A 14,497-nucleotide genomic window follows, 5' to 3' on the forward strand; every position below is an offset into this window, starting at 1 on the left:
CCAAGACATATAACGATACCGGGCGGGGCTACGGACAGCCTCAACCTTGGGGCACCGGGGAGCACCCCATTGTATTTTACCCCTTACTTCTACCTGCGGGGCTCTGTAGAAGTGGACCGACTGTCCCTAGCGACTCATAGGAACTCTATGAGATCTGGTAATAATAGTAATAAAACATCACCGGTGAATCTGTGGGGAAACCCCCTATCGATACTGGGAACAGTAACAATGAAAGTTCCAAGGGGCCAAACCCAAAGAGAACTACAGGATTGGTGGCTGACACTTGCGTGAAACCATCCTCCGCAAGTGGCATACAAGCTACCACCTCCTCCAAGGGTCGGGAGCCTACCTCCTACCTCTAAACCCAACAGGCGACACAAGCTACCGTTTCGTCTACCCGGCCTGGGTCGTAGCTCCTCGACTGTGAGGGACACGGGTCTCCGTAGGAAGTCCTGGGACAGTATGATGAGTTATAACTCAAGAAAGGGGGACACAATAGATCTCTAAGGTCGCAGAGATTAACCCCCCTCCCACTTATTCTAAATACTAATAATAAAGTTAAGAAGTTTGATGTGTGGAGGCAGATAGGTGAGATCATGGGATGTGCTTCTGGAGAAGCAAAGAAAAAAATTGAAAGTCTTCTGGCAAGTTTCAGAAGGGAGAAGGCGAAAGGAAAAAAAGTATTGGAACGGGAAAAGCTACATTTACACAAATTATAACGAATATAACAATAAAGCTTGTTTTTTTAATGGAAAGATTTGGCAAATGTCACATGATTTCTAACCTAGCTGTAAAAAAGCAATCACGTGAAAAATGTCAAATTTTTATTTAAAAAAAACAGGCTTATCTCTCAGTAGCCTTCCATTTTGACGGCGTAAAAACAAACTTCTTGCCCATAATTTTCTTGATGTTTTCTTCTTTTTCCTATTGGTGATGTTTTGTATAACGAAAAAAGCACCAGCAGCGATAATAGCATATCTTCCAGGTCCATTAACACACTCGATGCAGAACGGTGACCTAGAGATTCAAAGCGCGAATAAAAATTAAATACAACTAACGTGGGAACACAGCGAACGCAACAAGCACTCTGAATATCGCGATCTTTTCTTTATTGAGTTTGTTCGTGTGCGCTCGGCTCGCTTGGTTCGTTCGGACCAAAATGCTCTAGTGAATACGCACCTTAAGACACACACACAATGGTAACATTAAATAAATGCTAATAATGCTCAAATAGGAACTAGTCAAATTGATAGCGAACATTCATTTTAATTCAGTTCATGGAGACTAGAGCACGGTCTCAAGAATGACTGTTAGTACAAACTAATAAACTTTTCTTTTGACCACATACTTGACGCCATTTTAAAATCATCTGAACAATAATTGATATGGTTTGTTGAGTTTAGACGGTTATATTACGTTCATGCGAAACGAAATCGAGCAAGTTCATGAGTTAATTTGACGCATGAAAACGCGCTTTAATAGTTTTCATCTTATACAGGGTGGTCCGAACTGTATTCCGGAAACTTCGGCAGCATATTTTGCAGATAAAAATAAGCAATATGGCTCCTACTTGTAAAGCGCGCCACCTACATATTTTTTAACTGGTTTGAAGTGTAATAACTTTTCGTCCGTACCTGTATAAAGCTACTGAGTAAAAAAGTAAACATTTACGACGTTTTTTACGTAAGAAAGGTCTTTTTGGTAAAAATTACTACGGGTAATGGTTCTCGGGATATTTGGAATCGAAATTATCAATACCTGTTATAATTGACATAAACTGTTTTATCGTCATTTTTGGTTTGGTTTGGAAAAAAGAAAAAATTGTGATTAATTTAAAAATATAAAAAGTTCCCAAATTTATCCATTTCAGTCAGTAAGATTTCAGTCAAATAACTATCTACCCAACATGTTTATTTGTTGCCAATAATGACACGTATTGACTACGTATTTCCATTCTGAATATATTGAGAACGGTTGCTCTCAATTTTTACCAAGAGACGTTTTTTTTTACGTAAAAAACGGAAATGTATAATTTTTCACTCAGTGGGGGGGGGTTATACAGGTACGGAGCAAAAGTTATTACTCTTCAAAACAGGTAAAATACATGTAGATATAGCGCCCCCTACAAACAGGAGTCATATTGAAATCAAAATCAAATTTTTCATGTAAAAAAACTCCCAGACACCAATTTTCGTTCAAATATTATCAGCATTTTAGGACATACATTTATACGAAGTTTTTTTACTTATTTTTATCTGCAGAAAATGCCGCCGAAGTTTCTGTAATACAGTTCGGACCACTCTGTAGTCGTGTTCGGCATTATGCTCTGAGAAATCTAAATAAACAAAGAACAACAGATATAAAGCGTCCCAGAGGAAAAGAGAGGAAAAACCCATGATACAAAGAATACAAGGTATGATATTGCGCAGGTTGGTCACTACGTCACAGGTGATAAACGGCACCATTGGTCGGCAAGTTCCGCGCGCCAATTTCAAATTGTCAAACAGATGACACAATAAATGTCAAAATAATTTTTCAAATGTCAAGCACGATGATTTGACATAACTTTTAGGGTTATGTCCTAATTCTTCCCTATTTTAGGTCTTTTTTTATTAGTGGCAATTGCACAATATGGATATTTTTTTGTATGGCGTATGACGTCACAGGTGTTATGCGCAAACTTAACGAAATTGGGGCCGCTATCGATCATACCTTGTTTTCTTTGTACCATGGGAAAAACCTGTACTCTCTCTGATATTTGTCAAAGTTACGGCACAGTATTGTTGTAAATGTCTTTTTGATCGACCTGAAAACTTCGAGCAAAAAGATGACACTTTCAACAATACCCTGACAGATATCAGAGACGATACAGCTTTTTCCTCTCTTTTCCCTGGAATGCATTATATTTATTGTTCATTGTTTATCTAGATTCCTCAGAGCGGAATGCCGAACTCAGCTTGTATATCGTACGATCGAAAAAAACGACGTCAAAACGGCTGGGGCATGACAATAAAAAATTAACACTAATTATAGAAATATTAAAAAAGGACCAACGTTTCTAGATACAAATATATTTCCAAAAAAATATGTTTTCTGGAATTTTAAACTATACCATTTAAAAATAATTTCTACTCAATATAAATAATAATAATAGTATATTTATTTAATATCCAAGTAACAGCATATAATCGTACCTATAATATAAAAAAAAATCAATTGAAAATCTAAAAGATACAAAAAAGAAAACTAAAATGTAGCATAAAAATTAAATAACAAAAAAAATGTTGAGTCTAGATCTGTAATTAAAATTATTTAATATATTTATCTCTATGTACAGAATTTACAGAGGCCAGAAAACAATAAAATTAATATAAATAAGCTTTAATAAGTAAGTAGGTATATAAATAATGTAGTGAATGTTAATTTTTTATTTTGATCCGTGTTCTTGCACCAAATGGCAACTGTTTCGATATATTTTGATTGCTGTAATCATTCTTTAGTTGTGGACTTTCGGTAGTATTTATATCAAGTTCATTTTTATCAGATTGCTTTATTTTGTCTTCTTGATTAATAATATCATACTTAATAGTAACAATATTACTTGGAGACAGCTGATGATGTCCTCGGATTGGTTGTATATTCTTTGCTGTTTCGTATTTCTCCTTCGTTGTGTATTGATACAAATGTTGATTTGTTGTATACGTGTTCTTAGCAGGTTGCTGAGTAGTGTATATCTGCTGATTCTGATTTATGTTATATGGATAGTAATTTCTATTAAATGATGGATATAGGTTGTCATCATGCATGTTAAAATAAACAGGTCTTAACGTTGTTATGTCGATTTGGTCAGGATATATTATCCTGCCACTTATGTAACTGTTTGCCGTGTTTTGAATGTTATCCATGTTATATATTATTTCTTGAGAATCAACCGGTATCCATTTGCCGTGTGGAGCGCTGTACATGTTTTGATTTGATGTAAATTCTAAACTTTCTGAATTAAGGTGGTTGAATTTATTTTGATTTTCTTTCTTATACTTCTTATTTTTCTGTTGGTGGGTTTTTAGATGACGATATCTTTGTTTTTTCTGCAAAAAATAAACGCAATATTAATATTTTTCAAGTCTAATACATTTTGGGAGAGGGAGTAAGTAAGAGATTCTCCCACTTACAAGATTCTCATAGTAATTCACTCCCAGACATATAAATACCGACTCAAGACCCTCCCTTGCCGATTCTGTATAAAAGGAACGTTAGAAAAAATCAGACAAAGCCAAACAGTATGACATAAAACTATTTTTAAGTGTGGAAGTACGCTTAAGTTTTTTAACAAAAACAAGACCAGAAACATTGAAACATGAGGGTGCACAAAAAAATATTACCGTAAAAATATCGCACAAAACAAATATTTTATTACCGTAAAAATATCGTTTACGATGATGAAAAAATGGTAATATTTGAGATCTAAACATATATTATCCAGTAAAATTGTATCGCCCTATAGAGAGTGAAAAAAAATTACGGGCAAACTGATGTTTTCAGAGTTTGTCAGCGACTGTCGTCTGAGCGTAAAATTATCAAAATCGGAAATTTTTCCCTTGCGGTTTTTGAGCAATCGGGGTGGTTTTTTTAAAACTGTACTACAACAAAATCATTAGACGCAAATTGTACATAAGAACATTCTCTATTTTTTATAAGTTTATTATTTCCGGACTTAGCGGCCGTTTCGTGAGCCCTTTGGGGTGGTTTTCAAAAAGTTTGTTTTACAACAAATTGAACCGTATGAAAGTTGTTCATAATAAATGGACCAGCAACTTTTCCTCATGAATTTTTTTTGTAGCTTGATTACTTTTGGAGATAGCGTCCAGTTCATGAACAAATTAGGGTAGTTTTCAATGTTAGGGGAGACTGGGGCACATTCGGCCCTATAATCGATTTTTTACTACAAAAATGTTCCAGACGATTTTAGGTTCTAATAAAGAATCACTGACAATTGACACATTCTTTACACACCTATTTTATATGACTAATGTTTTATAACGTTTTACAAAAAAAAATATTTAGTCATAACAATATGTCTGCATATTGGCTGATTGTGCCCCCTATAGAGCCAGTTATTGGGGCAGTTTCGGCACATTGACGTTTATTGTTAAAACTGTTAAAATAATGCAACCACTTTTAAAAGAAACTTGTTTTTATTATATTAAACATTTTGTAATTGAAAACAACTAAATTTTAAAGATTAAAAGTTCAAGTTGTCAAAACTATAAAACAAACACAAATCTTTAAACTTGAACCATAACAAATAAATTCTAAATTCTAAAACTTTCTTAGAAAAATAGTGGTTTCCTATTTTACATTAATATTATCAAAATTATAACAAAAAGTTAAACTCGAATCTCTTCTGGACTTAATAGGATTTGTCAATATGGCATACACATCATTTCGTGTACACATTTCTATATCATCCACTTGGGGAAAATGGAATTTATTGGTGTTTGCTCTGCGTCTAAGATACTTCACCTGGTATGTATTATCTGAAATAATATTTTACACATAACCGATATAATGTATTGTGGTATTTTTCACTGAAAATTTTACTAGAATAAAGTTATTTAATGCTATTTTATCTTTCTCTTGTAGTGATCCGAAACTTAGGTTTTCCTCTGTCTCACTATCATAGTCCAAACCAGACCCCGATGATTCACTACTAGAGCTTGAAAATACCTTCTTTTTGACCTGTTTTATTTTTTTTATTTTTGACTGATTCATTATCTGTGTAAGGTCTCTTCAACTTTGCCTTTTCTTTTTCAATTCTATTCTTTTGCTTTGTTTTCTTGTTTTCTTCTATTTCCTCTATTCTCTTTTTCTCGGGTGTTTCAGTGTAAATTCTTGACTTCCCCTGATTAGCTTTAGGCTTTCTTGGCATAGTTTTGGGTCTAAAAACTTTTGGGACGGGTCGAACCAATTCAGGAGTTAACATTTCGATTCCTGTATTAGTTTTTACAGAACTCTCACTTTCGACTTCATCAAGAACAGGCAATATCACGGCTTCTTTAGAGGTAGACGGTTGGTTTCTAAAATCTTCTCGTTCAATAAGGTCATTTTCGGTTCCTCCATCCTGTTTCTCAGCTAACGGATTTCCTGTAGGTTCGTTGTCATTAAACACCAAAGTGGCTTCGAAATCTTGGTCTGCAAAAACTAAGGAGCTAACTGACCATATTCCTGGTTTTTCAAAAGAACTGGTTATGTTACGTGGTGTAAATGCTTCTAAAAATGGGATTTTAGTGAGTTTTGGTATAAGTTTAACGGTGACTGTTTTTCCAGGATTACTTGACAACCATTCATTTAAAGAAACTGAACATTTGCTTTTAAACGGCCCAAAAACTCCAATATCGAGTGGTTGGAGTTTATGCGATGTATGCGGTGGAAATGAAAGAAGAACTACTCCATTTTCCCTTGCATAAAGTATCGCATCTAAAGTTGTATGGGATTCGTGATTATCCATAAGAAGGAGAATTTTATTTTCTCTGTTGCATTTTGTATGTTTTACAATGTGTTCTAGTGTCTTCACAAACAATTCCCCGGTCATCCATCCTGATTTATTTCCAAAAGCGGCACTTAATTCAGGACTACCTTCCAGATACTCTTCTATATTTCTCACTCTCGGGAAAATGTGTACAGGAGGAAGTGCAGTTCCTGTTGCGTTGATAATTCCTACTACAGTTACTAATTCTCTTTTGTAGCTATGACCTTTGGTGGGTTCAATACCGTAGTCACACCGGTCTCATCTATGAGAACACGAATATAACACGTTCTTGTAATTATTAAAAAATCCATTTACTCGGTTCCTATTAAAACCCAATCCTCTTGCCAAACTTGTTCTCTCTGGTTTTCATAACGACAACGTGCGATTTCGCCTCATAAAACCATACAGCCAGTCAACTCCTGCTTTCTTATAGGTATTCCAGTTTTTTGGGTATTTGCAACTTGGCAGAATTCTTGCGTAGTCATAAACCATGACCCTTACTTGCTCATAAGTTAAGCCATAATTCATATTTGAACATTGCTTCAAATAATTTACCAGCTTTTCTTCTTGCGTTGTCGAAAAAACTTTTCTAGTAGCGTATTTACCTAGAACAAGAAAATAAGTTCCTATTGCATTCTGGCAATCAAAAAAATTAATTAAAAGTAATTATTTTTGTTTACCTTTCTCTTGCAAATCCGATTCACTTTCATAGCCATCATCATCAGTTCTTTGCAAATACTCTTCGACGGTCATAGTTCTTAATATCTGTTTTATTCGGGACTGCAAAGTTTGCCTTTTAATGCCATAAACTCGAACAGCTTCTCTTTGAGACATGTTTTTGGATAAAACTTCTCTCAAGGCCTGCCGCATTGTATCTTCATTTATATTAGCCCTATTTGTTTTGGGCTTATAATTGCGAACCATCTATAAAATTGTACAATACATTTAGGATGTGGGGTACTTTCGGCCACCGGCCGATGGTACCCCACTAACAGAGCTGAAAGTGCCCCAACCAGTTTTTTAAAATAAAAATTTATTTAGCACTGAAATGGGATAAATTATAGGTTATGCTAATATAAACAGTTAAACTACATATACCAAAGCTAATATAACTCGATTTTGGAAAAACTGAGATGAATATAAACAGGTAATATGCCATAAATAAGAATATTAGCGAAACTTACCTTTTTCTGCCAAAATCTCCGTTTTCTGAATAAAAACCTCTTGACCTTCAACTAAACACATGAGACGAATATTTTATCTGGCGGCGGTTTGTTGCCAACTTTTAAGAACAAAATCGGCGCGAAAACTTTAAAATTCAAATTTTTATAACTGACGGCTGATTGTGCCCCATGGCCGAACGTGCCCCAGTCTCCCCTACTCTTTTTTCAGCAAATTCACCCTAGGAAACTTTACTAGGCTAGACGACGACTTTACTTCATACGAAGCAACAAAAAAAACAACAATAAATCTGAGGAGCCAACGCCAGGTCCATCATACAAAAGAAGACGATTAGAATTAGAATTTAGAATGAATGGGACGGGGGTTAATCACTGCGACCTCACAGATCCATTGTGTCCCCCTTTCTTGAGCCATAACTCATCATACAGTCCCAGGGCTTTGACAAAAGCCAGTATCTGGGACGGTTTTATAGAGGGTAGTTCTCCATCTCCAATATCAGTCGTACCAAAATTCATGGCACGAATGGTTGTCGTCTCGGCGCACTCAGTGATGAGGTGTACTGGTGTTTCCCCATCTTCCCCACAGAATCTGCATTCGCCGTTTCTTCTTAGTTTCAATCTACTGAGGTGTTCATTGAGGAGACAGTGTCCTGTTAAAAACCCCGTGACAATCCGAAGATTGTTCTTACTTAAACCCAGGAAGATTTTTCTTGATCATAAGCCCTCAGAAACTTCTTCAGTGTCTTAGACCGTTGCAAGATTTCCATTCCAGGTTGCGGATGGAATCTTCCAAGTTCTTGAGTTCCGCCTTGAGTTGGTTACCACTTGGAAAGCAGAACGGTTCTGGTCCAGTTAGTGGAGTGTTCGCTCCTTTCCTAGCTAGATTATTTGCTTTTTCATTGCCTTCTGTCCCTTGGTGAGCAGGCACCCAGAGTAGGAGGACTTTGTTTTCTTTGCCTAATTTATTCAGCTTCTCTATGCATTCTTTGACCGATTTCGAATTGATTGATACTGAGTTGATCGCTTTTAACGCTGCTTGTCTATCAGAAAAGATGGCTATTTCTTGTTGCCGATAGTTCCTATCTAAGATAAGTTGTACGCATCTTTCGATAGCGTAGATTTCTGCCTGTACGATACTAGGGTAAGTGCCCATTGGTTCGGAGTATTTAGCTCTCGGCCCAAACACTCCGATCCCTGTTCCCGTATTGGTTTTGGAAGCATCAGTAAAGAAGACGATACAAATAAAAAAAAAATATATTCATTCACTTGATGAATTCCATATTTCAGGGAAGTTTGCATGTAATTTTAATATGAACACCTTAAAATTGGTAAATTTGTAGAACTAAACAAAAATTATGAAACTACCCCAATTTGTTCATGAACTGGACGCTATCTCCAAAAATAATCAAGCTACAAAAAAAATCATGAGGAAAAGTTGCTTGTCCATTTATTATTAACAACTTTCATACGGGTCAATTTGCTGTAAAACAAACTTTTTGAAAACCACCCCAAAGGGCTCATGAAACGGCCGCTAAGTCCGGAAATAATAAACTTATAAAAAAAATTCATTAACGAATGCGAACTTATAGAGAATGTTCTTATGTACAATTTGCGTCTAATTATTTTGTTGTAGTACAGTTTAAAAAAAAGCACCCCTTTGCTCAAAAACCGCAAGGGGAAAATTTCCGATTTTGTTTATTTTACACTCAGAAGACAGTCGCTGACAAACTCTGAAAAAATCAGCTTGCCCGTAATTTTTTTTTCAAATGACAATTTTATTGGATTAATAATCTATACTCACTTTCTTAGATATTAGCTCTTGAGATATATCGTGTTCAAAGCTGGTTGCTGAGGTAATATTATCTTCATCTATTATACTTGGTCTCCTCGCAGATTTCGTTTTGGCAAGATTGTGACGAACATATTTTGTGTACCTAAAAGTAATTTAAGAAAATATTAGAAATAAAGTGATTATAAAAACGATTTTTTGCTATTAGCCGTAGTTTTTTTTAACTAGTAAAATAATTATAAAACAAAATTAAAACATAATAAAAAGAAAAATTGGAGAAAAAATATTTTTTTGGAAATAGATTTGTGTGTGTCAGGAAACGTTCTATCTTTTTTTAGTCTTTCTATAATTATTGGTGTTAATTTTTGAAAAGTATTATGTCAATTTTTAGTAAGTGACGTTTAGAGATTGACCTCGCCAAAATTAATATCGATTGTCATTCCCCCGCCGCGCCGTGTGTGACGCTGTTTTTTTTATCATACGGATATGTATAAACAAAAAAAGAATCTTAAGTTATTCTTGGGTTATATTGAAATTAATAAAAGTAACAAAAGCGGGTTTTAAAGTAAATTACTTTTAAGTTGTGGTCAAGACAAGATTTATTTTCGAATAACAGATCTAGTATATCGAACTCTTAGATTGACAATATTTTTATATTTATAATTAAATTAGCGTGTACCCGCGACTTTATTCGCGTCGAATTAATCATTTGTATTGGTGATGATAAAGCAAAGCAAGGATTTCCATTAATATACAAACTGGAAAAATTCGTTTGCCAAAAATAAGCTTTTTACGTCAAGGAGTTAAGTAGAATCGTGGTTAATCAATTACTCAACTTTTTGGAACACCCTGTATGATTTTTTAAAAAATTTCAAAATATGTAAAAAAATCAAAATAAATTATGCGTGTCCAAGCGTTTTCCCGAAAGACTAACCGTTTTTTAAATAATATATATTGTGATATTTGAGGGGCGTTTTCACCCTCTTAGAATTTGAGATTCGAGAAACCTATCCTTATCGAACCTCTACACCACACAGTCACCTCGGTTGCCAAAAATCAGCTTTAAACGTCAAGCAGTTTAAGCAGAATCATGATTACTCAATGGTCATATTTTATGAAACACCCTGTATAAATTTTTAAAAAACCTTAAAATATGTAAAACAATAAAATAAAAAATACGTGTTTAAGAGTTTTTCCGAAAAACTCACCGGTTTCTAAATAAAAAATATTCTAATATTTTAGCGGTGGTTTCACCCCCTTAGAATTCGAGTTTCGAAAAATCCCTTCTTATCGAACCTCTACACTCTACACCCTAAAGTCAATCCGTTTTCCAAAAATCAGCTTTTTACGTCAAGCGTTTTAGGCAAGATGGTGATTAATCAATGACCAGAGTTTTCGAAACACCCTGTATACATTTTTAAAAAATCTTAAAATATGTAAAAAAAATATATACGTGTCAAAATAAAATATACTTGTTTAAGCAATTTTTCGGAAACTTGACCGTTTTTTAAATAAAAAAATATTGTAATATTTGAGGGGCGGTTTCACCCCTTTGGAACAGGAATTTCGAAAAATCCCTTCATATCGAACCTCTACACCCTAGAATCAACCTGTATGCTAAAATTGAGCTTCCTACGTTGAGTGGTTTGAGCAGGATCGCGTGATTAATCAGTGAGTCAGTCACTTAAGGATTTTATATATTAGTATAGATTACTCTCCCATTGTATACAGTACCTTGGACTAGTTTTCTTTCCATCTAATATAATCATATGATGGACATCTTTTTTACTTCGTGAACTTTCTGATACGGACACACTTAAACAACACAATAAAAACACTGTCTTTATGAAGAATAATTTATCACCAAACATAATATATTTATGTTACAAACAATATATAATTATTTACTAATTGTACTAAACTCGGTCTATACTCCCATAACGCGTTTACTAAATATGAAAGAACAACCATTTCTGCATTTGTATAAATGCGCGTTTTCTCTGAAAGATGGGGATGCAAAAATTATACGGTGTATGCACAAAATGCATTTCGTTTACTTTCTTTTAAGGATACATTATAAGTCTACGTATGTACAGGGTTTTCAGAGATGTTTCAGGGGTCACGGGACGCGAGAACAAGGTCATGTGTCAAAGTGGCAGAAAAAGAACAAAGGATTTGACAAGGAGTAAAGCTACTAGTTTCTTTATGCTATGATAAAAGTGTATTAACAATAAAACTAAATACATGATAAAAGTGTATTAACAATAAAACTAAATACACGGATCGGTCATTTTAAAATCCATCGATATTCTTAGTCAATATTTTTATTCAAAACCCGACGTTCCGAGAAAAGGAAAGCTCTATAATTATTTCCCACATAGTACTATAAATTATTTTAAAAATTAAAATTTCTAATAATTTCTAAGGATCGAATAATTACACAAAAATATACTTTTGATTTCTATTGCAATATAATTCGAAAGTAGCTCCTTGTATAGGCTTGTCAGTAGAAATCGCTCTTATTAAAATTATCTTTAGAAGGCACACTGTGTCACGCAAACCTACAGATAAATGAGTATTTTTTCGCAATTAGCTGTTAATTTATTAATAACAACTGGTCTAGAAACATTACTTTGAAAGTTTTTTTTTTAATTTATGAGTAATTTAATACTATTATACAGGGTGCGGCAATAGTGTATCGGGCATCTGTAGCTCCTAGAATAAAAACTTGGGAATTTTGTTTAAGTGTAAACCTAAAGTATGTACAAGGATGTATTTCAGGAAAATATTTTAACTTCTATAGGGTGGCTCAAAAAAATGTGAGTGGATCGGGATGATTTTTTTTAAATTGAACACCCTGTATATTATTACATTTTTCGCTTCCTTTCAGATCACTTTACATAATCCTAAGATATCAATAAATATATTTCGATAGTTTTAGAGATATTAATAAATAAATAAAAAAATTATATTTTCCAACCTTCATTAAAAAAAAGTATTACAAATGCAAGAACTGTCCTGAAATCAAAACTATATTAGGTAATTACCTTAGATGGTCTGTACTTAACTTTGCTATAAATATCGTAATTTTAAATCATACAGGATGTTCAAAATTCTACGCCAAACTTTCTAAAATGTAAAGTAATTTTTCTTGTTGTTTTATTAGATGGATAATTAAAAAATGAACATTTTTTGAATTTAAAGCATTTCAAAATTATTAATGGTTTCGCAGATACAAAAATACGGTAAAATAATACGAGAGGAAAATCATTGGGTGGCTTTAAAAAAAAATTACTATGGAAAATGCCATTTGAAATATAAAACTGCGAATATCTGCGAAACCGTTAAAAATTTTGAAATACTCTGAATACAAAAAATGCTCATTTTTTAATTCTCCATCTATGAAAAAAATAAAATACAGGGTGTTCCATTTAAAAAAAACGAAGAATAAATATTTTCAATTTTAGAAAGTTTGGTGTAAAATTTTGAACACCCTGTATGGTATACGATTACCACATTTATAGCAAAGTAAGTACAGACCATCTAAAGTAAATACTTAATATAGTTTTGATTTCAGAACAGTTCTTGTATTTTTAATAATTTTTTTTAAGAAAGGTTGAAAAACATATATTTTTTATTTATTTATTAATATCTCAAACTATCCAAATATATTTCCTCATATTTTAGGATTTTGTAAAGTGATCTGAAAAGAAGCCAAAAATGCAATAATATACAGTGTTTGTTGTTAAATTGTCCCAAATTGTGTTGTTCCATAAAATCCTCCCGATCCACTGACAACTCAAAAACCGCTAAACCGATTTTAACCAAATTTGGCACAAAAAAACTGTGGCACCCGAGAATCTGGCCATTAGTTTTTGGTGGGGGTGGGGTGTTGGTAAGGGGGTATGGGAGGGGGTTAAAAATTTTAAAAAATCGTAACTCCAAAATTACAGTAGCTAGCGAAACGCGGTTTTCAATTTTAGATTAGGAATAATATTTGCAACAAAATTTGTAATAACATCAAAATCAGTCAAAGTCGCAGTTTTCGAGATAATTGAAACTAAAAGAACTACCTACCAACTTTTTATTAACTTATTTTAGTATGGGCGGCTATACGTGCCTCCCGGCGCCAATTTTTTCTATTGCTGGTAAACATATTAAGTTAATAAATCTAATAGATACGCCCTTAATAGCGAAGATTACTAAGAGTTAATCTTTAGATAATAATAATCCTAAACGCAAAAAAATAGTGTCAATTTTTTTAAGCATGACAAAATTTAATATAATACAACCGATTAAACATGAGACTCTTTATAAAAATATCAGTTACCTCTATATTAATTTGTTCGATATTTTATTGTTTTTTATATATGAAATCCGTGAAGTTTTATAAACAGTACCACAAGTTTTTCACTCCAAAAAACGAATTACATTGTCACTCGATTGACGTTTTTGATACACTACATAAAGTAATTGGTAAGATATAAAAAAAAATATTTTTGAAAAGGTTTTAATAATCATAACTTTCTAGATAATGAAATAATAAAAGATTCTTCAATTTTCTTTTTGGAAACTTCCTGTAATTCGTATTATCATGAAAAGCTTTATATTGATAGTCGAGAAGCCTGTGCTGTGGAAAGTGCAGCTAGAAGTAATCCAAACAAAACAGTGTATCTTCTTTTTGCATCACCCGGTAAGTACTTTCTAAATATTGTTCAGTGTACCTCGGAGGTAGGTACCTCTTCACGTGCACATTTTGAGATAAATCTCTTTTTGTGATTGGCCATTATAAATGCGCTCCCTAGCGGATATTTTTCGAACTTAAAAATAATTTCCAGCTATTTTTCTTGGCCGAGTATACAGGGTTGTTCACCACATACGACGCGGAGTATTGTAGCTAAACGATTAGATTTTTGTAAATTGTAAGTTTTGGATTCGTTGAAGGACTATTAGAGCTACAATTTAAAAATATTTTTAAAAGATACAGAGTGTCCTAAA

At 33.5% G+C, this 14,497-nt stretch overlaps 2 protein-coding genes across 2 annotated transcripts; both read right to left on the reverse strand.

The window, feature by feature from the left end:
- Positions 1 to 3,205: 3,205 nt before the first annotated feature.
- On the reverse strand, positions 3,206 to 11,627 carry LOC115879085. The gene is made up of 3 exons (XM_030895733.1): positions 11,234 to 11,627; positions 9,512 to 9,644; positions 3,206 to 4,088 (listed from the first exon to the last, which is right to left on the reverse strand). The coding sequence occupies exons 1-3, from the start codon at positions 11,368 to 11,370 to the stop codon at positions 3,420 to 3,422; spliced, it is 939 nt and encodes a 312-aa protein (XP_030751593.1). The 5' UTR covers positions 11,371 to 11,627; the 3' UTR covers positions 3,206 to 3,419.
- LOC115879087 lies at positions 6,174 to 7,461 on the reverse strand. The gene is made up of 2 exons (XM_030895736.1): positions 7,210 to 7,461; positions 6,174 to 7,134 (listed from the first exon to the last, which is right to left on the reverse strand). Exons 1-2 carry the CDS (start codon positions 7,451 to 7,453, stop codon positions 6,896 to 6,898), a joined length of 483 nt encoding a protein of 160 aa, XP_030751596.1. The 5' UTR covers positions 7,454 to 7,461; the 3' UTR covers positions 6,174 to 6,895.
- Positions 11,628 to 14,497: the final 2,870 nt, after the last annotated feature.

The sequence above is a fragment of the Sitophilus oryzae genome, unplaced genomic scaffold, assembly GCF_002938485.1.
Source record: "Sitophilus oryzae breed Bouriz unplaced genomic scaffold, Soryzae_2.0 scaffold_1576_pilon_pilon, whole genome shotgun sequence".
NCBI lineage: Eukaryota > Metazoa > Arthropoda > Insecta > Coleoptera > Curculionidae > Sitophilus > Sitophilus oryzae.

What these genes read in the sequence shown, in the direction of transcription:
- LOC115879087 (XM_030895736.1), bottom strand. Translation starts at nt 7,453, where the DNA reads ATGGTTCGCAATTATAAGCCCAAAACAAATAGGGCTAATATAAATGAA. An exon ending in ATCGGATTTGCAAGAGAAAG is followed by an intron (nt 7,135 to 7,209) that starts GTAAACAAAAAT and finishes TTCTTGTTCTAG; the next exon opens with GTAAATACGCTACTAGAAAA.
- LOC115879085 (XM_030895733.1), bottom strand. Translation starts at nt 11,370, where the DNA reads ATGTTTGGTGATAAATTATTCTTCATAAAGACAGTGTTTTTATTGTGT. An exon ending in GGAAAGAAAACTAGTCCAAG is followed by an intron (nt 9,645 to 11,233) that starts GTACTGTATACA and finishes AATTACTTTTAG; the next exon opens with GTACACAAAATATGTTCGTC. An exon ending in AAGAGCTAATATCTAAGAAA is followed by an intron (nt 4,089 to 9,511) that starts GTGAGTATAGAT and finishes TATTTTTTGCAG; the next exon opens with AAAAAACAAAGATATCGTCA.